At 35.6% G+C, this 27,001-nt stretch overlaps 1 protein-coding gene across 1 annotated transcript; it reads right to left on the bottom strand.

Moving 5' to 3' along the window:
• Window positions 1–854: 854 nt before the first annotated feature.
• On the bottom strand, window positions 855–26,678 carry LOC119191548 (nucleoredoxin-like; the record flags this gene model as incomplete). The annotated part of the gene is given in 2 exon segments (XM_037445435.1): window positions 855–1,059; window positions 26,570–26,678. Coding segments are annotated over 2 exon segments (240 nt in total), but the record flags the coding sequence as incomplete, so codon positions are not given.
• Between the last annotated feature and the right edge of the window lie 323 nt (window positions 26,679–27,001).

Genomic DNA, 27,001 nt, shown 5'->3' with positions numbered 1-27,001 from the left:
CTACCAGTCCCTTCCGCTTCCCTTTCGAAATTTATGTAAAATTTAATTATCATTAGAACGAGTTGCAGACTACATTTACACCTAATTTATGTTGTGTCGGGTCACCTTGCGAAAAATCTCACTCTTCGTCACTGACCTACAATTAAAACTATGATTGATGACCCATCATTATCACAATTACTCTCGATTTAAACTTTTAAAGCCAGATTTTTAAGCTGTTTGATAGTACAAAATGAAGTGAAATGAAATGATTTATTTGAATCTGTAATATGTTATAAATTTTTTAGATTTCGTCAATATTAACTCTACCACCAGTTCGGAAAGCAGTTCTCACCAGAGAAGAACGGGCAATAAACTCTGGTGTTGCTCTTTTCAAAATCAGTTTAAGGTAAAGACAATTATATGACAAAGAGAAGGTGTGCAATAAGTCAAGTTTGGGGTTAAGTATGGGGACCTCGCTTGTTTTTTTGGATTTGGATGTTTGGTTGTGTACTATTGTGGGTGAAGGTTTTATAGCGAATGTAATTATGAGACAAGATCAAATGCCTCCCACATCTAATGCCTCAGAGTGACGAGCCCAGTGTCAGTTTTGGTTGTAATTGTTTATGGACTCAAGATGCTTGCAGACAGACGAGTAAGCTTCATCCTCTCCTTCTTCTGCTCTTCTTTAAGTGCCTCTTCATTGTTGAAGATTAGCTGTCAGCTTTTTGTGTTTCTCTTTATCATTGGCCAGACAGAACGGAGTGATACCGGTCCACTCCCAGATGATTCTCAGCCACGATTTTTTCCTTCGCCCAGCGCGTCTCTTCCCCCCCACCTTGACCATCCTCATCTAGTCTATAAAAACTCCTTACCAGACCAAGTGGATCCCCAGCGAGATGATGCCTGCCATTCGCGGTGAGGATCTTTCCGGTAGCATCCGCGATGACTAGCGCTGGTATGCCGGCGACGCTGAGCGCGGCGGGCAGCGTCGCACGCGCCTCGCTCGCGCACCACGGCACTGACAGTGCGCCCGCGCCTGATACTGATTGCACTGTGCGGTTGTAAGATTGCTCGCTCCTGGAGAACGATAAATAATTAAGTACTTATTATAATGCAATTATCTAGGTAAGAAATGAAGATGATTTATCACATTTCTTCCTGAATATATCAGATAAAATATAATTTTATCCTTACAAAAACTATCTATGTATACATATTATAAAACAATGTCCCCAAAAACTGTCTGTATGTGATCGATTTTCTCAAAATCTACTGAACGGATTTTGTTTACTAAAAGATAGTGCAATTCTTGAGGAAGGTTTAAGTTAATAGTACATTGCGGTTTTATGTAAATTGTTGGAAATATAACGATTACTGTTGAAGAAGTCGCGTGATTGAAAAAAATCTTGTGGGTCGGAATTTACGCGGTAAAAACTTTGTGACACTGATTTATACGCAGGCGAGGCTGCGGGCACAGCTAGTCCTTATAGAAAATATTGTTCATAAAAATGAACATTATAATGATTGTATTTATGTAAATGTAATTTTTAATTCATTCATCATTATAATCTTACGAATAACCTACAAATATTTACCCTTCGTAAAAAAATACAGATACATATTACGAGTACAATAAATAAATATAATTATAACGTCCTGCCCTGCTAACCCCCCAAACCCCCACCAATTGAGCTAATAAACCGGTTAATTACGCTGATGGGCCAGACGACGACTTGAGAGCAACTTGGGCGAATTAGCCGACTGCGATCGCACAACTTTGCCGCTCGCACCGAATAGTTTTCTGCCACGCCTCAAAGAGCCTCAAACAGCCCTTTACCGTGTTCATGACTTATTTTGAGCCGGTTTTATTTTAAGTAGAACTTGTAGAATTGTAAAATCGGAATGTTTAGTTTGGTCAGTGTTTATTGTAAGCATAGTAGCGGCGAAGGATGAAATTTTCGGAAAGGTGACCCAACAACATGTAGATATTAATATGTATAAATGCGGTTTGGAAATCGTTCTAATGTAGTTGGATTTTGACCCTTGATGGGACCCTTCGCCGCTGAAGCATAGAATCCTAGAATTTCTAAACTGATACAAAAGATATTCGTACACATCTTCGATGGAGCACAATATGGGGAGAAATTTACAATGACTAGATGAATCAGGTCCCATTGTGCATCCAGCAAAATTGGAAACTATTCTGGCAATGTGGAAGAACACAATGTTTCTATCGGTAGATTATATTTAGGATGCTGTTATTAGTAAGTAGTAAGTACTTACCATTAAGTCTAAGTATACTAGTCACTTTGCCTTTCCAGGATGAAACATAATACAAGTTTACAGTTTGTGACACTTCACACAAGTTTTAAATATTGAAATAGAAATATGTTTACGGATTTTATCCCGGTTTTTTATATTATAATTTTCTCCAGACCTTTCCAATTATGAAACGGCGCACAAATTTATTGTAATACATAATTTCTAGTTCGCCATTGCTAGATAAATGTAAATAAATGAAATTCAAATACAAGTTGTTCTTAAAAAAATACCAAAACGCTTAGAGCATTAGTTTTAAAACGAACAGAAGATCCCATTACATTCATAAACATTCTTTCTTTCATCTTTACTCACATTATAATGCGTTTTGTTCATTTAAAAATGATTGTCGTTGTTTACGCCATTTCCCCAAGATTTATTTATTGCAGAAAGGCATACGAATAAACGATTCATTTGTCGAGAAGTATTGTTGTTGGTAATGAACATCTAAAATACTAAATAGTGGAAATATGAGACGAAATATCCCATTTTCAGGGTGATAGGCGTACTAAAGTGGTACGAAGTAGATTCTCTGAATTGCAATATGGCGCATCTTCTGTTACTATCAGGCAAACGACATAAAAATGTAATTTTAAACTCGAATCAGGTCAAAATGCTCCTAAAAATCTATTAATTCCAACCATTCCATTTTGCCAAGCTCACTCGGGAATCATAAATATTATCTCCCATTAATATAACTTAATGCGCAATAAAGTAATGAGACGGCACTTTTACGACTAAACTTCATCGCGTTCCGGGATACGGGATTGGCCCGGGAACTAGTGATGCGTGTGGGTTGTTACGGGATTAAAGGCTATTACACGGACTTGAGAAGTAATTGGATAGGTTTTAACTTTTAATGGTGAAGGACGTAAATAGGGATTAAAATATTTTTTTGTTTGGCAGCGTCATAGGTAGATAACCAAAGGCCTAGGTGTAAACAAGAGCCTCTCCCCTTAGGGCTAGTAAAAATTGAATTTGGTAGGTGAGATGCTTTGTTACTTTTCACAGGGTTGAAACCTAAAAACAATCGACAGCAGCGACGCCCTTGAAGCTAGGTTTAAGTTTCCAAAGCGTACGGAAGTAGACCTTGATTAGTCTTAAAACTTTGTAATTTTAAGCAACATTTTATGGTAATACAAAAATGTATCATATTTTAAAGCAATTAACTAAATTTTATTTATAGTAGTGCTCCAAACTTCATTTAATCGCATGTTTTAACATTAATGCTAATATACAAATGCAAATTGAAATATTTTCTCTTAGAACAATGCCTACGTAACTCAAGAGTTTTTAGCCAAATATGATATTAATAATTGATGAAGCGTTGATCACCGTTAGTAATTATAGATTTCTCTTTTGGATTCCCCTTCATGAGTCGCATTAATCCCGGGGCAAAAGTCAGCGATTCACTTTGAATCAGTTGATTTGATGACGTACGACTGACTCGCTGCTCCTTGTTACCACTGATTATAATGCCTTACGTTTTTGCTTCGTTAGATTTTTGTAATGAAGGTTGTATAGAATGAACAGCATCACGCATTTTGCTTTCTCTGTTGTATTATCATGTGTTTTGTTATGTTGGGTCCCATAGAGTGCAAGACTCAAGACTGTTGACATTTACATGGCACGACTACAGACTCCAGGCTGACACAATGCAGAAGAACCTAGTTTACCCGTTCCGGAATACTTATCCATTATTGATTGTATTCCTTTAAGCCAAGATTAGCCAAGTACGCAGGATATATTATAGTGCACAAGTGTGTGCGCAATACACAGGTGCACTCTTTGTTCCTTCACTCTTATAGTCTGGTGAAACAGTAATCCGACATGACCGGAGAGAGATCAGGCGCAGGACCAACGGCTCTACGTGCTTTATGATTCGGAAAATCCATTGTAACACATAGAACAGTCAGCCATAATAATAGCTAAACAAATATCAAATTTCAAATAACCTATACACGTTAAAAATTGCAACTTTTTTCTTAATGTAAAGTATAGCAAACACTTTTATGTTATATTTGTGAGAACACAAAAATGTATAAGCGAATTGCAGTCTTAAATTTGTACAGGAACTTATCTGGCTAAATGTACAATACATAATAGTCTAGAATTTTCGACCTTTCCCCTCACATCTTGGCCAAACATTCCAAAGTTAATACAAAGTCCCCTAACAAAATTACCATGAAGCCCGTCAAGTTTCCCGGCGTGATATCGTTCGTTTATGGCTCTTACCCGGATTATCTGGCACGGGTATAGCCGGTTGTGACCGGTGCCGATATGGCGCCGTACTTTACGACCGGTTTAAGGGTTCGCCCGCTCCGCTGGACCTGATAGCCGGTTGAGCGTGTGATGTGTTAAATCCTTTTTGGATTTGTTATTTGTTCATGCCCGTTGGCTGGGAGTGAAATTTCCTAAATACGAAAGTAGTTTTAAATTTAACCTGACCAGGGAAATAAAAACCAGCGTTGGGGCTGCCGTTTTTGCTTTTTTGTTTTACAGTTAACGTTATACATAGTACATTACATATCCCTTACTTTAGTCAACTTTTTTTATATGTGCACGATATAGTTACCCCAATGCACCTGATGGTGAGTGAAGTGAGAAGCTATGCCTATATTTTATTTGAGTACTGTGAGTTACTTTGAATCCCACAGACTTCAACCCGGTACCGGGACCAAACGCCAGATATATGTAATAGGGTTAACGTAGCGTTGGCATTAAAGGCATTCCTTCTTGAGTACCGATTTATTACTAATTACCACAATACACTACTTAACATACATATGGTGCGTTACATACCACTACATATATTTTATTCAATTAAATATGCACAAGGAAATGTTACAAACAATAAAATCTAAACAAATACTTATGTACTTAATATGTATCTTTTCTTATTTTATATTTGTGAGCTTTACGATGCAGCACAATGAACGCGACTGGCGAGGCAGTTTGTGTGATGGCTCGACGTGCCGGAATGGGAAATGGCGCACGGGAGAATTATGATTCGGGATGCTGCGTTGAAACTATGTTTTCCGGGGATTTTGGCGTAAAATTACAATACAAAAAAAAGCAGCATTCAAAATTAAATTACAGTGTTTTAAATATTTCTTATGATAACACTGTCACTCATTCAGGCATTTTAATCCAGAAGGGGTAGGCAGAGGCGTAACATGTGCACGCACTTTCCAGTATGTGTATGGATATCCTATGATGTGATAGGGTGTGAACTTTTCGCCATATCTGGCATAAATTTCAGACGTTAATACTGAGTACAAAAACCCAATATCACTTTGCCCGACCCGGGGGTCGAACCCGAACCCTGTTCATACCGTAATACAAATGCGCAGGCAGAATCTTATAATAACTTCCATACCTTATACTCGTAGCTCATCAACGTAGCTTTTCTCAGGATATAACTAACCTATATTTATTTATTTGTGACAAGCTAGATTCCCGAGCTCTACTATTTTGAATACAATAGGGTATTTGACTTATATTTTTACAACTTTTATAAAATTAAGGATAAAAAAAAATTATTAAGGATAAAAAAATGTTTCCCTAAATTCCCTAAATTCTCTTGTTATAAGTACAGGGTCATTTTGACATCGCTTTGTTAAATGAAATAACATACTTATCTACTTGGAAATAGCACTTTCTAATAAGTTACTTGAGCCGTAGATGTAAAATAAAAAAGTGTAAATTTTGAACAAAATAAATATTAAAGAAAAGTAATTTTAATTTTAAGAGCGTTTACGTGCCGCGCGTGAAGTCAACTATAGGTAATTCTTCGCAAAATTCACTCACACAGAGCCGTTGCGTAGCTGTGTGCGTAGAGTTAGCGCGTCGGCTATCTTTATAGTCAGACCAACCAATTTTGATCTTTTCGCTTTAATTATCTAATTGGAATGTAACTTATGATTTATGAATTTATGATAAATGAAGAATTCTATTATTAAATATATAAGAAGTCATCATGAAATAGTTTATATGTATCATTTTGTAATTATAAAAAAAAAAACATTTTTAAAAATTAACGGCCATTTTACAAATTGTTATTTTCAATTTTTAAAGCATTTGCATTTAGAAAGTACCCTTTAGTAAAGTGGAGCTCATCATGAAGCCGAAAGATAGGCACCAGAACTCCGTAATCAGACAATAAATCAGGAAAATTACTGTGCTACGATGTTTATAATGGACCACATAATTACTCCATAGATCTGCAGTTTTAATATTTAGCGTATTGAAAGTTTAAATTAAGTCATTAGAAATTACATATTGGAATTTATATTTTGAGTCAGAAGGTGTATGTAATGAGATGTCATTTTTAGGTGTATAACTAAAAAGTGAGAAATAAAAAGACTTCTTTTTTCGGAAGTTGGTTATATTTTTTGGATAGTTTTTTTAATAGGTATTGCTTCTCAGTGACATCGATCATCAATCGATCGATTGTACATCCATGTATAACAATTTACCAGCTTTATATCCATAGTTTTGCATAATATTTGCGACACACGACGAAGCAAAATAGTTGGTTCTGTACTTTTTTTTGACCAACAGCAGTCATCTTTGACTGTAAGTATGGGAATACCGTCTTTTACATCGCCACAGGCAACATCTTTATCAGTTTGTTCCCTAGCGGCCTCTTGCATCCTGTCCTCCGCAGCTAATTTCAATCATTTAGCTAACTCGTCGTAACATTTCATGTAAACATTTTGCGTTAATATTGGTAAATCTATGGAAGCTAACTGTTCGTTTAAATTTGATCTACCAACTTCAGTCATCATAGCTCCATTCACGGTTCCACGATATACGTCCATACTATCAGTATATCTCTTAGAGCTTAAATAGCTTAAATTCCATATTGCACATATTACACTTCATTAAAAATGGTGACTGCAAGCAAACATTATTCTCTTTCAATAGTTGTAAATGTTCGATACTACAACCTGTTGCTCTGTTGTGGTTATTGAGTATTTTAATTTGATCCAAAAATATTGAAAATCTATAATTTTGCGGCTTTTAATAACCTTATTTATTTTGAGTGTAATATCAGGCTCGATTACCTAAAAATTAAAAAAAATATATAGAATATACTATTATTGTTATCGAAGTTTACGCAAATACTACATACTTAAGTAAAACTGCATATGGATCTAGACGCGTTTAATTTATACAAGTATAATAACGCCGAAATCTGCACAGGGTTAAACGTCAGGATAAAATAATATGTAAAATTGATGTGAGCGTGTAAACCTAAACTAGCCCAAATAGTTAAGAAGATAGGTATACTAACTCCTACTAGTAGTTTTATTCACTAGCTACATAAATTACCAAATCTCTTATTTCTAAGGTTCAAAGATATAGGATTCCGTCTCTCGTCACTTGAATTTTCTTAACAGTGCGCATCAATGAACACAAAACCTTGTTATTTGAAAGTAAGCGTACCTATGCATGATGCAAAAAAATCAGCCACGTGCGAGTGGGACTCGCGCACTGGGTATTTGGCGAGTTGTAAACGTTTTGACAACGGGACAGCAAAGTGATTCTATAAGGCTAAGAACTCACGAAGCGGTTTTACTCGCGCCCGCCGTGGTTGAGAAACGGCTGTTTTATTTCCAAACTCATGACGACCGGAGATCTGTGCGATTTGTAACCACCGCGGTCCCGATTATGTCCTGCAAACTTGGCGAGCGATTATCGCAAGGCGGGCGGTTACAAGATGGACAGTTAACGGTCAGTTGAGTTCCAGAACGCCATGGACACATATCAGAAACGATCACGATGGAGGAAAATGGCGTCAGATTTCTGTAACCACCCTCCCTACCGACTACTGCAGTCGCCCACCTACTAACCACAGAGCGCGCTGGTGCTACCGTGGCCCGCACGATTCTACTAGTTGGCCGCCAATACAGCGGGTACCGCATACAACCGCGCACGCCGCGGGCGTAAAACGAGTTTTGAAATGTGCGTTTAGTCCATTGAAATGTTACAATTTAAGGACCGAATATTGCATTTCTTGGAGGACGCAATTTTATTTTGGGCCATGTGTGGGGGTCAATAGAAGCTTAACCTCAAGTTTGTGGGGTCGCCACCCTTGTCCCCGGCCGCCATCTTGTAAAAAGGGGTGAAAACACTTTTTTCGCGATATCTCGGAAACTATACGTCTTACAAAAATTTTGTAAAGCCATAATTTGTATCAAATTGTTTTGCCTGCAAATATGTTTTTTTTCTCCTTTATCCCGAAATGGTAACTCATACCTTTTCTACCTGCATAACATTCGATAAGTTAAATTTGGTAAGTTCTATGGCAAAGAAAAGAGTTAGGAATAAATAAGTAAAGTTGTACGAATTTAACAAAAAATGTAATAATATATTTACAATAAAAAATCAAAAATAAGTTAAACATTTTGTTTCGACCAGATTCTCATGGGCATTGACGAACCCGGTAAACTTTGGAGCGCTGTAACAGCGTTTTAAATGAATGAAATAAAAAAAAATTATAGGGAACAATTTTCCTCAAAAGATCATTTACAAGTTACTTTGAGGTAATTTTTTTGTAAAATGTAAAAAAGTTATAGGGCAAAAATAAAACTTTTATAAACATTTTCTCACATTTTTGCTTATAACTTCTTTAATTTTTAATTTAGGGCAAAAAGTTATATAAACATATTTGTAGGCAAAACAATTTGCTACAAATTATGACTTTACAAAATTTATGTAAGACGCATAGTTTCCGAGATATCGCGAAAAAGTGTTTTCACCCCTTTTCCATGATGGCGGCCAGGGGACAAGGGGGCGACCCCACAAACTTGAGATTAAGCTTCTATTGACCCCCACACATGTTCTAAAAATAAAATTGGGTCCTCTAAAAATACAAAGCGCATGTAACATTTCAATGGGCTAATTGTTTTAGCTTAAGGTTAAATTTTTTCCTTCGAGTAACTATGCTCAAGTGTTTAATGAGTAAAAAGCAACAACCATAACTACAGACGCATGTTATAACATTAGTACATCAATCTTTTAGCTTTTGCTTTAGCCGAAGTTTCAGCGTTGTTACGTTTCCTTTTCTTGCCTAGAAATAGCTTTACTTCCCATTGTGTCTGAAATATAATAATATAATAATAATTTATAGTAACTACTAAAATTATTGTCAATCATTAAAGAAAAAATATTTTACTTACTAAAGTACTAAGATGTGGCAATCACTGTATACACGTGACTATTTTTCTGCGCACAGCAAAGTCCAACTGGAGTCTCGCCGGAGCGACGAGCGATACGTCCTCTCTCTAGAAAGCCTCAAGGCGGACTAATTTGAAACGATTTGCGCGTTGCGTTTTATAGTGGTATTTAAAATATTTATAGAAAAATAACAGAACTAATTTTGTAGAATTTTTTAATTGTATGTTTTTAAGGAGATGTTCTTCTATTATAGTAATCCAATATTATATTCAATTAAGTAAGATATAGTGATAAAAAATCATTTAAATGACCAACATTTCTGAAATTTTCGAATTCTTTGAATTTTTATTTCTCATGAATTAAACATAAAAAGATATTTTTCTCTACTAACTTTTTCTTCAGGATCTTTTTAGTTAGATAAAAATAACATATTGTTATGTTCCTTAGTGGTTTAAGATATTTTGAGCTTCGAAATAGACGTTCGAAGCGCAAATTTGAAAACCTCTGTTCAGTAATCATTAAACAATTTACAAATACTCAATAAATCTAAAAATGTTCTCTACTAACTTTTTAGACAACAAAATTTTCTATAATAATTACTAATTCATATGTTTTTAAAATAATGTTTTGATGGATATTATCTCCTTCGAAAAGTGCTGTTTTTGAGACATACGGCCCGCGGATGCGTAAACGCTCTTAAGAGCGTGGCCTAAAGCCACTACTACTACTGTAGTTGCAGTGGCAACATCATACTTTCAGTCAAAAATACACCCATGCACACTCCATATTCGCATTAAACTTGAAAATGATAAAAAAATCTGAAAACCAAAACCAGGATTTTTGGTGAAAATAATAAACAAAGGTGAAGACGAGTATGTGGTTTCATTTAGTAACGCAATGTCAAAATGACTCTGTATACTTAAATATCTTAATTGCCACCAGCGTCGTGAAATTTTACCCTGTTATTGTTCTCAGACGGACATGTCCGTTCCCAAAATAGTATGTGAACACACGCGCCAAAAATGCAGATATTAGTGATTCATAAGACGTATATACGAATTACCATTGCATCACATTAAAAACCTTATCGACGCCGCTCTTTGAAGTTTCATTATTGGCAATAATACGACTGCATTTAAATTGCTTATTTCGTAACCAAAATAACTACGAGGGATCTGTCTGTACGAGTGAAAAATATTTTTCAAGTTATTGTTAATTAATTATTTCATTATTCCATGAGGTTTCCATGATATTGTGTTTGATAAATAAGTTCTCGAGAGTGGGACGTGCAGTTGGGTTTCTGCCCATCCTTTCGAAAATATAGGCGTGAGTTTTCCAATTTGTATCGTTTAGTAAACGAGAAATTAATTAAATGTTAATAAATAGATTGACATGTCTATTTCTACAACGTGCTCGCTTTATAATCCACAATTAAACGATTTAAATTTCAGTAAATAAGTCACATAAGTAACAAACACATTAGTCTATAAATAGTAATCGATTTTAACCTCGCACGGAGTAATACCGCCCTCGCCGAAAATAACAAAGGTAGGGGTGGTTACCCCATGACGTCACTAGACACAGTCGCGACAGGTACCCTCCCGCACCTAATGGACCCGATGAGGTTAGTGTGAATGTATCGTACAAATGCATTGAAATTGTGTATAATTATGTTTACTGAGTTGAACACTGTAAATAATTAGCACATATTACGAATTTTCGTACTCAAATTTCTATTGAAATATGGCAATTGTTTAATTGGTTTTTGACTTGAGATCTAAATTTCTCGAAATTTTACTAGTACTCAGTCTTATAGTCTAGTGATTGCACTTGCTGAAAATATTACGTAGTTAGCTAATAAACTGTAGATTTTAGTCGATGGTAAAGTTTCAGTTTATGGGAGATAGTTATTAAAATAAATAGGTACGTGTTTTGTTTTAAGTTCTTGCTACAAAACCTAATTTTAGGAAGTCCAATATGACCTAAGATACCTTTGCCTTCATAGCATTGGATAATATTTTTCCATTTGAATTTCGAATATTTACGGAATTAAAATTGTTTCGAGCCCGCGGGCAATTTTATATAACATTGAATAGCGTTGTAAATACAAATGTATTGAACCACACGAATGTATAAAGCAAACACATTCGATCAGCGGCCATATTGGACAATAACAATGGAGGTTTTACTTTTTTACAATGGTATTTTTTGTTACATACAAATGTTTGCATATTCACTCGTTTTACGTTTTTGACAAAAGTTTTATCAAATTATTTTATATTACAGAGGTACTTAATTTTTGGCCAAAAGACGAGTGTAGGGAAAAGTTGGAAAGTTATCTGGAGTTTCTTGTTTTATAAGTCACTTTAGTAAAGTTCTATAATATGTTTAATAGAGGCTAGATATTAAAAAAATGCTGTATTAAAAAAAGTAGGTTGGTACGCAAAGGCATTCACCAGAACAGCCAAAACAAGTGCAAACCCCAATACAAAACAAACTTCTTGGCAGAAAAATTCGTTGTAGCAATGCGATACACAGCGCACAAGTCGTTTTTTAACTTCAACAATAGAATCTTGGCAACTTTTTCACAAATTCCCTTTTTGTACTCGGTTCCCCGCAACACAAAATAATGCTTTCACCGTGACGGGGCATAAATTGCGTTTCGTGAAACCGTGTTATTTCATTTGAATGTTTCGTTTTTGAATCTTATTAAGAAGAATGGCAGAAGCATGCTTTTCGCGATTTGAGCGACGGAAAATTCGTGTTTGCTATCATTTGTTATGTTTTTGAGTTAGTAATCGTATAAATTTATTATGTTATGCATTTTCATTACTTACTGGATGATTTGGATAAAATTATTATAAATGGAGAATACGGTTGGCAGACCGTGTTTTACAACAAAGATATTCAACTATAATAAGTTAGATATAGACCAGATATCAGAGCCTAATTTTTGCTCCCGAAAGTGATTACCAATTGGTAATAAGTCGCTGTCTTATTTGAAATGTCTGTATGACAAGAAAAACAATAGAAATAATTTTAACAAAAAATTAAACCGCCTTCAAAACCACTCAAAACCAAAAATAATTTCACATAACAGTTATATATTGGATACCAATTTTGGAGTCGGTGCCTAATTAAAATTGCTAGTTAGCTATGTTTGTTGCATAGTCCGTCTATGAGCTAAATTTCTTTCACATCAATTAAAAGGAGTAGGTTTGCGTGTACTACAGCATATACCTAGTCTTGCCATAAATATTGTAATAAAGAAAAAAGAAAATTGTTAACTGCAAATAACATTTATTACTTTTACAGTGTGTCAGTTTAATACATAAATATAAAACAATTAAAAATATAAAAAGCTTATTCGAAGTGGTCTCCATTGGCTGCAATACAGTCCTTTAAACGATGAGGCCAGTTATCAATAGAAGCACGCACTCTTTCCATGGGAAAATTCTTCACTGCCAATCGTATAGATTGTTTTAGGGACTCAAATTATCATGGCGTTTAGAGCAAGCTGTACTCTCTAAAACTGACCACAAATCATAATCCAGCGGATTAAGATCGGGACTAGACGACGGCCAGTCTTCAGCTCTGATGAAGTCCGAAACGTTCGATTCCAACCAAGACTGCGTGGACCGAGCTTTATGACCCGGCGCCGAGTCTTGCTGGAAGGACCATACTTGGTTATTGAACATGGTGATGTTAAGGGGCTTAACTACCTTCTCAAGAATGGTATCTTGATACACTTGTGCCGATGTTTTGATACCTTTTCACAAAAATATGGCTCAGTCACTCCTTCATAGCTAACACCCCACCAAACCATCACTGAAGTCGGATAATGTCCACGTTGCACTCTGTCGACTAATTGGGAAGCTTCCTTAGAGCTTTGAGCATAAATACGGTCATTTTGTTTGTTAAAATGTTGCTCAATTGTAAAAATTTTCTCATCCGTAAACAAAATTTTTCTGTGACCTCCCTTTGCGTACCGCTTCAGTAGTTGTTTCGATTTTACCACCCTATTCTTCTTTAAATTATCAGTTAAGAAATGGCCAGTGCGTCTCTTATAGGCTGCAAGTCCTAAGTCATCTTTTAAAATACGCGACATGGTTCTAGGTGCTATCTTCATTTCCCGAGATAAAATCTTTTGCTTTCGGACAGGATTTCTTCGAATTCTTTCCCTTACTGCTTTGACCACCTTTTTCGTACGAACACTACGTGGACGGCCAGATCTTTTCTGTCACAAACAGAGGAGGTCTCATTGTACCTATTAATAGCCCGGTACACAAACATTTTACTAATACCAAGTGTATGGAGAGTTTTAAAAATTGCATTTGGCTCCATACCTACTTTGTGTAATGCTATCACAGCGATTCGGTTCTCTTTATCACCCCACACCATTTTAATATCGCAAAATATTTTACAATGTATTGGCGCCAAAATGAGAAAACACAATGAACAATCGTATAAAAATGACAGATTCGAAATTCAAATGTAATATTTTTTTATAATTAAGTGTAACAGTATTTATGGCCAGACTAAGTATAGTGAAAGGTGTAATACCAAGCACATGTATGGTGTTTCATCTTTTTAATTCCTCTTTTTTCGAGGCAGGGAGTGTAATACACCCACATTTGACCAGCTATATGTAACAGGGGAAGAATTTGGGTAGTGTATAGTTCACAAATTTAAATATTTCCTTAATAGCTTCCATTTGCTGTGCTGCGGCGATGTGTTTATCTCCGGTGACGATCTGACTTGCTAACTTTGTACGCTGGCAGCACATTGTTTTCGTATATTCGTTAATGTATTTATCTAGCTTAACTAGCAATTTTAATTAGGCACCGACTCCAAAATTGGTATCCAATATATACTTGTTATGTGAAATTAGTTTTTGGTTTTGAGTGGTTTTGAAGGCAGTTTAATTTTTGTTAAAATTATTTTTATTTTTGCTTTTTGTGTTAGTAAAAATAGACCGTCTCAATGGCATAGTTGTGTTTCGCTCACGATACGACTATCGCGCTGTGGTGTTACACCTCTGCTTACCCCTGAAAAGGGGAAAAGGTGTGATGCTATATATATGTATGTATGTAAGAAGTAGAGTCAACTAAACCCAACGCAAAAACACAACTAATGTGTTTCGCTCGCAGTACGACTATCGTGCTGAAATGTTACACCTCTGCCTACCCCTGAAAAGGGTAAAAGGTGTGATGCTACATATATGTATGTATGTAAAAAGTGGAGTCAACTAAAGCCAATGCAAAAACACAACTAATGTGTTTCGCACGCAGAACGACTATCGCGATGAAATTATACGCCTCTGCCTACCCCTGACACGGGGAAAAGGTGTGATGCTATATATATTTATGTAAGAAGTAGATTCGAGGAAACCTAACGCAAAAACACAACTGATATCTTTAGCTCACAGTACAACTATCGCGCTGTGGTGTAACACCTCTGGCTACCCCTGAAAAGGGGAAAAGGTGTGATGCTATATGTATGTATGTATGTATGTAAGAAGTAGAGCCCACTAAACCCAACACAAAAACACAACTAATGTGTTTCGCACGCAGTACGACTATTGCGATGAAATTATACGCCTCTGCCTACCCCTGACACGGGGAAAAGGTGTGATACTATATATATGTGTGTAAGAAGTAGATTCAAGGAAACCTAACGCAAAAACACAACTGATATATTTCGATCATAATATAACTATTGCGCTGTGGTGTTACATCTCTGCCTACCCCTAAAAAGGGGAAAAGGTGTGATGCTATATACGTATATGTATGTATATAAGAAGTAGAGTCAATTAAACCCAACCCAAAAACACAACTGATATGTTTCACACAGTACGACTATCGCGATGAAATGTTACGCCTCTGCCTACCCCTGACACGGGAAAAAGATGTTATGCTATATGTATAAGTATGTGAGAAGTACAGTCAACCAAATTCAATGCAAAAACATAACTAAATACGTCACAGGAAAGCTAAATTCGCGATTTCGTGTTCTTGGACGACATAATTATTCTAGTTTTTTTTATTTTAAAACCAAACTACCGAAGCGATCTTGAAGAAAATTTTATGGGACCAATCTGGAGAGAAATTCTTTCGAATAAAAAAGAATTTTCCAAATCGGTTCATAAATGAGCGAGTTCTGAGGTAACAAACATACAAAAAAAATATTCACGTCGAATTGATAACCTCCTCCTTTTTGAAGTCGGTTAAAACCAGATATAATTAATACGAAAATAAGAAAATATTTTCATTAAAACGTGCAAATCATTATATTATAGAAAAAGTATGAAGTAAGTACTTATTTTACATAATGTTTCGCTATTTCACGGTAGATTCAGTAACCATCACATGAGCGCAAAATTTGTGTATAACAATCCTTCCAATGTCCGCTCTATATAATCTTATAACTCTTTGCTACATAGTAACAATGCTATATGATGAGTTATAAAGAAACTGTTTAACATCTAGCTTAACCACAACAGCAATGCTTATAAACGGAAGTTACTTTACAGCAGAAATAGACAATGGTAGGTATCTACTTGGACGGAGTCGGAGACAAGAGACGCGCCACTTAGTTAAGTGTTTCGCGACAGTCGCCATAGTTATGTCGGTTGTCCGTAACTTCGATAATATTAAATGTAGTAGGTACATATACCTAGTCCGAAATTACATACGTTAATTCTTTGATGAAGAATAGTCTTTGTGATAATTAAACGAGTTACCTTTAATTATAATATAAAATTACAGCTCGGCATACATTATGCCGTGGAGGCTGGATTAGGAAAGCGGAGGAACCGAGCAACGTGGCGCGCTCTAGGGGAGGCCTATGTTCAGCAATGGACAGTTGTAGGCTGATGATGAGATGATGATACATTATGCACCTAAAGAAAGTATAGATCCGAGTATTTCATATAAATTTCAACTTGATACTTCTACGCGTTCCAGAGAAAAAGCATCTCTACAGACAGACAGACGGACAATGAAATAATTCTATAAGGTTTATTGTAGACAGAAAAAGGTGCCCAAATAAACTTTTTAGTAGGTTGCTTTGTTAGTTTTCACATGTTTGTGACCTAAAAATATTCTACGATACTTACGCCCTGGGGATAGGATTTAGTTTCGAAAGCACAAGAAACTAGATTTTGATAGTCTTCAAACCTCGTAATTGTTTCAAATAACATTGTAGTGATATAAAAATAACAATATTTTAAGGCAACTAACTTAAAATTTCGTGAAATTAATATTGAACGTGTTACCTTTATAATATCAAATTACGTCTTGTCCCTACATTACGTTATGAATGTAAAAAACTACTCCGTAAAAATACAATTCAAATAACACGATTCCCTCGGGACTGCACTAAAACTTTGGCAGGCGAATGGTTTCCGACCTCTTTCTATTCCCAGCTGAAAAGTTCCAATAGAGCTCCTGAAAAGGAGTATTAAAAGTGACCAGCCCCGCATTTACGACTGCTTTTTGTTCGTACAAGCTTGTAATGGCGGTACGTTGTTTTTTTACAATTTTTCCAATAATACTCAGGTGATGTTTTTCTCTTGTACTGTACTGAAATGTTCGCCTCTAACTTGTGATGAATGCTTTGGCTTAGGATTGATTTTGCGTAATAGTTGATAGAGGTTTTGTTCTAAACAAGCTGGTTCATCTGATATTAATTGAGCGCTTGTAAGAATTTAAATAGGTAGTTATGTGTGCATTGACTGCTCTATAGAAAGATTGAAAATTATATAGTTGAGACTGTGGACCCGTTTGTCTTGTAACTACTGGACATAATGAGACTTAACATCTCATGTCTCAGGATTTCGAGCGCAGTGGAATACCAAAGAATACTTTGTAATTCAAGGTGTTGGATGGTGATTCTACTGTTTCGCTTACCGTCAGGCGAACGGCATTCAAAGCAATAAAAAAAAAATCTCTGACAAACAATGAAGCATTAAAAGTGTATAGATATCACTTATGATGTTTTCTCTGTCACATACATTAATGTCAAACAAAAAGCACATAGCTAATTGCTGTAGTTTCTGTACACCGTCACCAGGTAAAAAGGTATTGGAGTTTATAACGCTGCAGGCAAAGACGACTCGCGTACAGCCGCGAAATAAACGTCTAACGAGCTATAAAAAATAATAATTAGTCAAACAAAAGCATACGTCAGCTCGGAATTCTATGAACTTGTGTTCCGGTACTGGTATCGACGAACAATAAAGTGGCAGTGGTGTAGCAAGGCAAGGTGACGGGGGTTCATTTATTTTATTGTCTTTTTTTTTATAAGCATGGCAAAGTCACCCCATTGCATCTACTGACGAGAGATGATGATTCCTAAGCACTCGACACAATTGTGCCAGCTTGTTGGAATTGAAAAACAGGCTGATCCCGGATCGCGACACATACGTGAGCCAATATGGCAGGTTTTAACATCTTCGGTACGATGGTCGCTATCCGGGCGGATGTATAATATATTCTACCACCAGCAATTGTTTTACATAGCCTATTGCTTGGGGTTGGAGTAAAGCCAAGGGTTTGTATGTTGACATAGATAAGTCTGTTAATTTGCGTATTGTACGTACACTGTGTGCTGTTAGGAGTAAAATGTCTTGGCATGACCACATATCTATTATAAACCTTACTTATCTCATTAATTAGGTGCTAATCAATTTAATTAAAGACAAGTTGAAAAATTCAAAGGGAGTATATTCAATGAACAAAATTATTTTTCAGTCTAATGGTAACTTTGATGCTATGGAAAGACTACTTAGACCTAACTGTATATTATTGACTTACTATAATATTATACATTTCCTGGACGCGACACCCCGTAAGTGGGTCGAAACCACCCTGACTTATCCCTCAAACCGCGCCCGTTCGCGGATGATGGGATCGCGTAATTCTATACGCTGGGGGGAAATGTTGAAGGTAAATTGAATGAACGCGGCATAATGTAGGGTGGGATGTGTGCAACGCGATATTTCATTGTGGGTTTCTTACATTCATTATAGAATGTCTCTGGAGTTGTTTAATTAATGGCTACTTAGGTTTTGAGTACCCACGCTCATTCAGTTGCTATTGAATTAAGTTGAATAAATAGGTTGCGCGATGAAAAGAACAAATCTGACAAAGCAATTAGCGGAAAATTTTATTTTGAATAGACTTGTTTTGCAGTTTACAGTGATATTTAAACGATATAGTTGTTTATGATTAAATACTAGCTGTGCAAGCGATACCACAAACACACACACACACACATCACGCATTTATCCTCGAAGGCGTATATAGAGGCGCAACCAGGTCACCCATTTTTTGCCAAGTGTGTTCCGTCCTATGGTAGAGGCCAAGCCTATCGCCATATCGGACATACATTTTAGACTTCGGGCTGGTACTGAGCAGAAAAACCATATAATAACTTTACCCGACTTGGGCCTCGAACCCATCAAGCGATACCGCCAGAGTGAAATTTTATATGTATGAACACCGACCCTCATTTTATCATTCCGAAACTATTAAGTAATGCACGAAAGTAAGCCAATGATATAAATTTATATTCTATCACAAAATGAATAGTCATCGTTTAAAGGATAAATAATCAGTCCGTCGCGATCTCATCAAATATTCTGCCTAATGGCAAAGGGGTAAGCTCCATAAATCCTAAGTTTCGGTTCCTCCATAAATCTGTCACATTGACAAATGTTACGCATTTGTTTTGCTGTCTTTAGTTTTAAAAGGGCAAAGCTCGTAATTCTTAGGCCTAGAATTATTGATTATATTTTGATCGTATTTATTGATCTTTAAGGAATACGATTATATTGTAATAATAAAATACACGTTTATCTTTGGAAGAATCAAATAATTTAGTTAAAAGTTAATATTCGAATAATAAACATTCAATATTACGCAATTAAACTAATTAACAATTGTGGCCGACGCATCGTAAAGAGAAATGCTATTCCAAAATGGCGGTGTATTTGCGTGGGAATCTTATAACGAGTGTTGAGGTTATAATGTCCGTGCCTCGGCGCTTTCATTGGCACGATATCAGCTTAATTTAATTGCGTCATTCGCCACCCCGGGCACGGAATACTTTCATAAAGAATTTATTTGTTTTTTCAATGTAAATGAAAAAAATTACTTTCCCGATTGCTTTCTGGAATTTCTCTTTGATGTCTGACGTCTCTTATTAAATTTGAAATTATTTTTAATATCACGAATAACTCAATGGAGTTTTCCGTCGGATATTCTTCAGACATAATTTGTTCGTTTAGAAATATTTTTCTTTTTTGAAGCATTTGTAAACGAGTTCCGAGAAATATGTATTAAGTAGAAATTTGAGTAATATTACCATTTATATATTTAAAGTATTAAAACAATTATTTGTGAATACCTAGTACCCACAAACGACTACAAAATTGTATTGCGTATAATATTAAAATATAAGCAAACCCAAAACTTACCGTAAAATAAAATGAATATTTGATGGAACCCTCAAATCACAATAGTAAACAAGGATCAAAGGTTCGCAAACTCGCTACAAGCCAGCATTTTATTAGTCACTTTAAATTCAAATCACGGTGGCTAGTTCGGTGTGAATATTACCACTTTACTATACCCCTGCATACTATCTTATCTCACAATTGCATACTTTTGGCTTGATAGCGAATGGCGAGACGAGCAAATTACTCGCGCGATGGTAATACAGCGAGTTGGTTTGGTTGGAACGTTGTTTTTATATCAGAAATTAGCTTTTGCTCGCGACTTTGCCCGCATGAAGGCGTTTTCCGGGATAAAAGTCCCGCTATATATTTTCCCGGGTATAAGTAGCCTAAAGTACCATTCCAGGGTGTTAAACTATCTCCATGCCACATTTCATAAAAATTCGGTCAGTAAATTTTGGGAAAATCGATAACATACAGACAGACAGAAAAGGGGACTTTCCTTTATAATATGTATAAATATATCGTGCAGACTGCAAGTAATTATTTTAGATACAAGAACCATATTAAGTAATTTGATTTTATTTTTTGGCCAAGGAAGCACTAGTAGTGATATCTAGCGTATTTATTGTTACACGAATGGTTTATAAGCAGCAACAAAGTCTGCCAGAATTTGGAGTTGCTTTTCATACTGAGATAATTTCTCTTAATGTCAAATAATAAGTTGAATAAACTTCAAGTCTGGTTACATAATATACTTGGCACGGACGGAGGTCCGCAGTACCAAACAAATACATTTTGCTAAATGGAAGGAACATTTGGCAGTAACGAAATTTGGCGAGTTGGTACCGCCTTTCTTTGTTAAATATGATTTCTGTTGCTCGTGTATTAGAGGAGATTTATTCTGATTATTTTTTCATTGTTTTAGTGTTTTGGATTAAATATGCGAGAATTTGTAAAGATTTTGTATGTTTAATCTGCTAAACGGATTAAACTTCGGCACATATATAATAATATCAGCCCTGTAATATAATGTCCCTCTGCTGGGACCGATCCTCCTCTACCACTAAGAGGGAATAGGCCTTAGTCCACCATGCTGGCCTAGAGCGGGTTAGCAGACTTCATATACCCTCAAATTCTTATAGAAAACATCAGGTATGCGGGTTTCTTCACAAAGTTTTCTTTCATCGCTATAAGAAGCGATAATTCACAGAGAATACAAACATAATTATGGAAAAGTCAAAGGTGTGTGTCCTTGGGTGTTGAATCTACGGATATTCGTCTTGGCAGTCCGTTCTACTCCTAAATAGCTATAGCCACTTTGGGGCAACACATGAGTAGACAACTAAAATATATCCTAGTTTAACTGACCTGTTATAGCTTTTGGATGACGTCAATGCTAGCCAGTTTTTTGCAAGAGCTTCATAAGGAGGTAGGACTTGTGATGTCATGCGAGTGTTCTGATTTAGTTAGCTATTTATGAGCAGATGTGGCGAGCGACTTGCTCCTCTTTACGTTGGGTTGCATAAAGCAATATTGCAAATATAGTTCTTTAACAAGATTGGTATAATATCACAAACACTTCAAGAATAGCAATTCAGCCCTCAAGTTATTCCAACTGATAATTGTCGCCTTCAGAATCTTCGAGCGTCGTACCGCAATAAAAAAGAATTAGATAGATGCCAGACGAATGCGAAATGAAGCGTACTGGGAGACCGGACGGGGGCCGACCCCCCAAATTTTACATCTTAGAATACATGAATGTGTAATATGAAAAATGTCCACGATGGTTATTGTGGTGAATATTTTATGGATGTATAAGGTTTCACATTTTCATAAATGAATATATTCTAATTATTAGATAAATATGTGTAATGTGAAGGGAAGGAAAACTTATATAGGCATTTATTACTAACATGCTTAAAGATATGCCAATATTGATATAAGAAAGATGTTTCCATGATAATCAACTAGATATACTTTTCAAATAATTAAAACAATACGTGGTATTCATTACTACAAATCGATCATCATGTATGTATTTTGGCAATAGGTTCTGGTTTATTTATAACTTTAGTGTAATTTTGAATCCACGTATTTGTCAGATATCTATAAGAGGGAGGAATATAAAACAACTTTCGTTTATAATAGAATAGAATCGATAATGTATCCCCTATTTGTGAGGAAGGTACCTATACAATTATATTAAAACAGCTGTAGAGCGTGATTTATACAATACAGAAGTGAGAATATTACGAAAAGATCTAATCATGATATTTTTGTTCTCCCTTGTTCGCACTTAAGGCAGATTAAAAGGAGGAAACGAAAATGAATGCTTAAATTAAATGGTGCTGATTTAAAAACGAGAGTTTCATGCAATATTCATGTCTCTCTGGTATCTTATTTCTCTTGCAATTTGGGCTAGTCATTTAGAATTAGAACATTTAAATAAGTAAGGTACAGCTTTAAAATGAACATTTTAATGATTTCTTATGTTTACGCGAATGTTAGACATTGAAATAAAACTATTTTACGAATTTTGTCGCGTTTTTTTTATTATTTTTCTGCCGACGTTTCGGCAACTTTATGGCATTGTGAACTCATTCAGTGTAGATCGTTCCGTCAACAGCTATAGAAAATTTAAATTTTGTATAATAGTAAAATGTAGGTAGATATTGTAACTTTGATTTTACGGACAGACCTGTAAAACTGCGTGAGAAAATAATAATATTAAACACCGCCATAAAATCCGAAACATTGTCGTATTATTGCTGTGTTAATTAGGCTGAATAAGCACTATTAAAATTCAGCTAACTTAACCTCGTACCTAACGGGGCTACAAACCCAAACGGTATAAACCTAGATTTAACACAGCTTCTGTTAGAAATTCAACCTTTATTTGAACAAACATTTGCGTTCTTTGAACGCTCGGTTAATTTCACAAGGTATTCTGTATCCGTAATTAATTCCGGCGCATTTGGACCCCCAACTACCATCTGATTACGCGCCAGAATGGTTTTCATTTGCCGTAACGACGTTCTTGCTGGGACACCTAAGTAATGAATATTTTATGTACTGAATCTGAATGCAGTTTTATCATATCTTAAATAAGCAGAATTCTTGTTATGTCCTAGTATCTGTTTCACATTGCTTTTAAATTTTTTTATTACAATGGCGCCATTGAATCTGATTGTAAGTGGAGTAGTGTCTAGATAGATTGTAAACTGACGAGAGATGATGCCTCCCTAGTCGACACAATCTTTCTGAAAATGGAATTTGCATAGGTTGATCCCAGAATGCGACACTATAACGTGGGCCTTTCTGGCAGGTTTTACATCTTGTTTACAGAGCTCACTTTCCGCACAAATTACGTATGACCAGCTGATGAGGTTCAAGTAAATGTCCACTAGTAATAGTTTGTGACTAGTAAACATATCAGTCATAGTATTTTGATTACAATATATTGGGGAGAATAGTTGATGGTAACTTTGTATTGGGTCATCATAAACAATTCTATTTGACGAGTAGTATTTACATAGACTCGTGAAACTGAAACGCTCATAGTTAAGTATTATTCGCGCATGTCAGTAAATAATTCATGTCATTAGGCTTCATACACGGTTTATTCTTCAAAGCGATAATACGGTATTTGACTATGTTTTATATTATTAATTTTTTAACATATAACATTAATTAGTATAATAAAGAAATCCTTCTGTAAAAACTGCATTAAAATTCGATAAGAAATGAGGCATTAATTAATATTTCAAATATTGCTACGTGCAGGAGTGGGGATATCGCTCCATCCTTTTCTTTCGCACGCATCGTAATGCCCGCTGACGTCACACGCAAGTATTTCGTCCCTTTTCTGTTTTAACCCTCACCCCTACTACCTAATTTCAATGGGTTATAACTTGTCGATTTCAATGATTACTTCTGTTTTGAAATTTATATGACGCGACGTACTACGTATTTTACAAAAGATTTAAATAAAAATTGGTCAAATACCCTATTTAAATGGTGGTAGTTTCTTCACTACTTTTATATCCTGATTTTTCCAGTTGGTGTAATAAAATTATTCACGAAACTTGTAGATATAATTTGGCTTAATTTTTCAGTATTTCTCTGACGTCACCATTTTAGTAAATCCCATCCCGAGTAAAAGTGTAACTAAAACTATTAAGTGTTTATTAATCAGGAAATCAAACCCAGTACATAGTGTTTGGGTAGATACTGTTCCCCGATCTAAGTCCTGAACCCACTACCTTTCAGTCTGCAGATAACTTATATAAAAAACCTTGTATGCCTTTTTAGCTCATTGCGCGCACGGAGGACTGTGAGATATGGCACGAGTAAACTTCAAATAGAAGAATTTATAAAAAAATATTTAAGTACAATATTGAAATAAAAGTATTACGGATTTACGGATTTTTCGGTCGATCAACACCGCAGTGACCATGAAAGCTGCAAAGTCTTCGAAACGCCGAGAAAATTATAATATAAAAAACAGCGATAAAATCCGTAAAATAGTTTTATTTCTATGTCTAATTCACGTAAATATAAGAAATCATTATATAGTACAATATGACGAATACATTAAATTCGATGATCAAATTTCGACCACCGGACGACTACTTAATAATACAATAATAAAACCTTTATTTACCGATCAAATATAGTACAGTTTTAACTTATTTGAAAAGAACCAATTAATGCAAAATTGCTTATTCTTCAGCAATCAGTTGGTTAGGTTGTCCTTCGCCATAGGCCTCCACTAGTTTCTTCCACCCATCTCTATCAGTTAATCTATAAAATGGCAAATAACTTCATCTGTTTTGTGCTAGGACAATAACGTAATGCAATTTGTTTCCCCGCGCAAGGGATGTTTAATTGGTGACTTTGTTTCCTCGGCGCCATAATTAAACCATTGTTTGGCTGCATTTGTGAATTTATCTTTGTTATTTTGGAAGGAGTTAGGAGTGAAGATTTGTTAGGGTGATTTTTCTTTATTAATTCTCTTTCTATTGTATCTTGTTGTCTTTTTGGTCGAGTATTCTACGTTTATTTTAAGCCATGGATTAAAGACTCTAGGTTCGAATTCCAGCAATAGTCAGGCAATACTGGGGATTAATCTGACACTATTTGCCCGGGAATGGTTTTGCTAATGGAATGACAATCAAGTAACTTATTTTAAAACAATGCCATATCATTTTAGCATTATCTATGCTTCCAAAAGCGTGTTGCATCAGTCCTACTTTGCTTTTGGGCAAAGATTTTTGCACACGTCATAAGGGGTAAAAGTTGTCGCAAATAGTGTCCTATCCCAATTCATTTTCTATAGTGTATTACATAGTTTTATGCAAACTGCACTGTCAGAGAAGGTTCAGAATAGTCTACTCAGATTAAGAACTAAATAAACCTAATCCCCATTCCTGCTAAAGTAGACGATATAGATTCCAATATTGAGATCAGACGCAATACTCTCCCGTATTACTGCCCTGTAAGCTTTTTATTCAGCTGGAACAATTTCAAACAGTATTACTGACATTATTAACTAATTCTTCCTGTGTGAAGATTATTGTTATTTAAAGTATTATAATTTTTTTCCCAATGTAGAAGTGTAGTGAAGTAACTTCGGAAGTGATAGTAATGTGTGAAGGGATATAGTAGAGAAGTAATGCACACAGTTATTGTTTCACTACAAATAATTATGTTGTGGTTTGTGTACAGTTTCACTGGGGTGTTACTATCAAAAATACGTGAATGTTTTGTGGGGTTGCTGTAGGCGTCAGCGTAGTCTAAACTGATATATAAAGAAAAACAAATCTTTATTTGTAATAGATTTCAAAAACTACTTCACCGATTCAAAATAGTTAGATTTATAGAACATTACCCCTGTGGCATAAACTAGTCTTTATCCTGTAATAGGTGGTAATGCAGGCGAAGCCCCGAACAAAAGGCAGTGTAAAATAAATCGTACACGGTTATCTTGAAATACGGGCGAGGAAACAAATGTCGAACAAAAGGTATAAGAAAAGTTTAGGGTTTTATTTGACTAGCTCGGAGCTAAGGGTATTTACCTACGAATTTAGGTGGGTGTTGGACAATACGTGTATGTGGTTATACCCGTATGTTCCTTTTAAACCGCAATGGATTGTATAGGGTTGGAAATAAGGCGTAATTTGATGTGTAGGACAAATTGTTTCGTTAAAGATGAATTCGTTATTGATCGTCAATTTGGACAGTGTGTTTCATGATTTGCAGTGTCAGTATACCAATATTTTTCATAACACAACTTAACCTTTCATTACGTAATTAGAGATATGAGTACACCCAGCTATCAACATAGTGGGGTCAAATCAAAATTTTTGATTCTGGGGAAGGCGGCAAAGCGGAAATTTTATATGTAGCAGGGCAGCTACATCCTGTACCGCCTTGATACTCCCATGATTTGAAACGGACAAAATTAAGACAAAGAAATAATACTATGAATCCAAATTAATATCACATTACGATATGACTGTATACAAAAACACGTAGCTACAGGACGTTTAAGTAAAATTTCTTGCATGTTATATAATTTCACGTGTTATTAGATGCGTTCATACAAACCAGGATTCTTACCTGTCACTGGAGACGAGGATGAGCTGCGTGCTCGCGTACTTGGAGCGCGCTTGCGCACGGCAGACAGCGCCGTGCACAGGCTCGGCGCGAACGCACGACATGGTGGGCACTGGGGGCAAATAAGCTCTTATTATATCTGGTGAACCGCAGTAACAACAAAATAATTTGGAAAACAAACTAGATAGTGTATTGTATGGTAAATAGGATTCAAAGGGGTTGGAAGGGGAACGTATTTTGAGACGGAAGAGTAATCTGGCAGTTATCTTAAAAGATTTAACTCCAGGAAAACGTCCATGATTTGAGAATATGGGTACTATTTATTATGAACTATGACTTGAATTCATAGATTTTCCGCATCAAAACAACAAAATTCGTATCACTTTATTGGGACATTGTTAGTAGTATCTGACTTCCATATACTTACCCAATGCG

Source organism: Manduca sexta, unplaced genomic scaffold, assembly GCF_014839805.1.
Source record: "Manduca sexta isolate Smith_Timp_Sample1 unplaced genomic scaffold, JHU_Msex_v1.0 HiC_scaffold_1634, whole genome shotgun sequence".
NCBI lineage: Eukaryota > Metazoa > Arthropoda > Insecta > Lepidoptera > Sphingidae > Manduca > Manduca sexta.
This window is presented reverse-complemented; position numbering and strand designations above follow the sequence as displayed.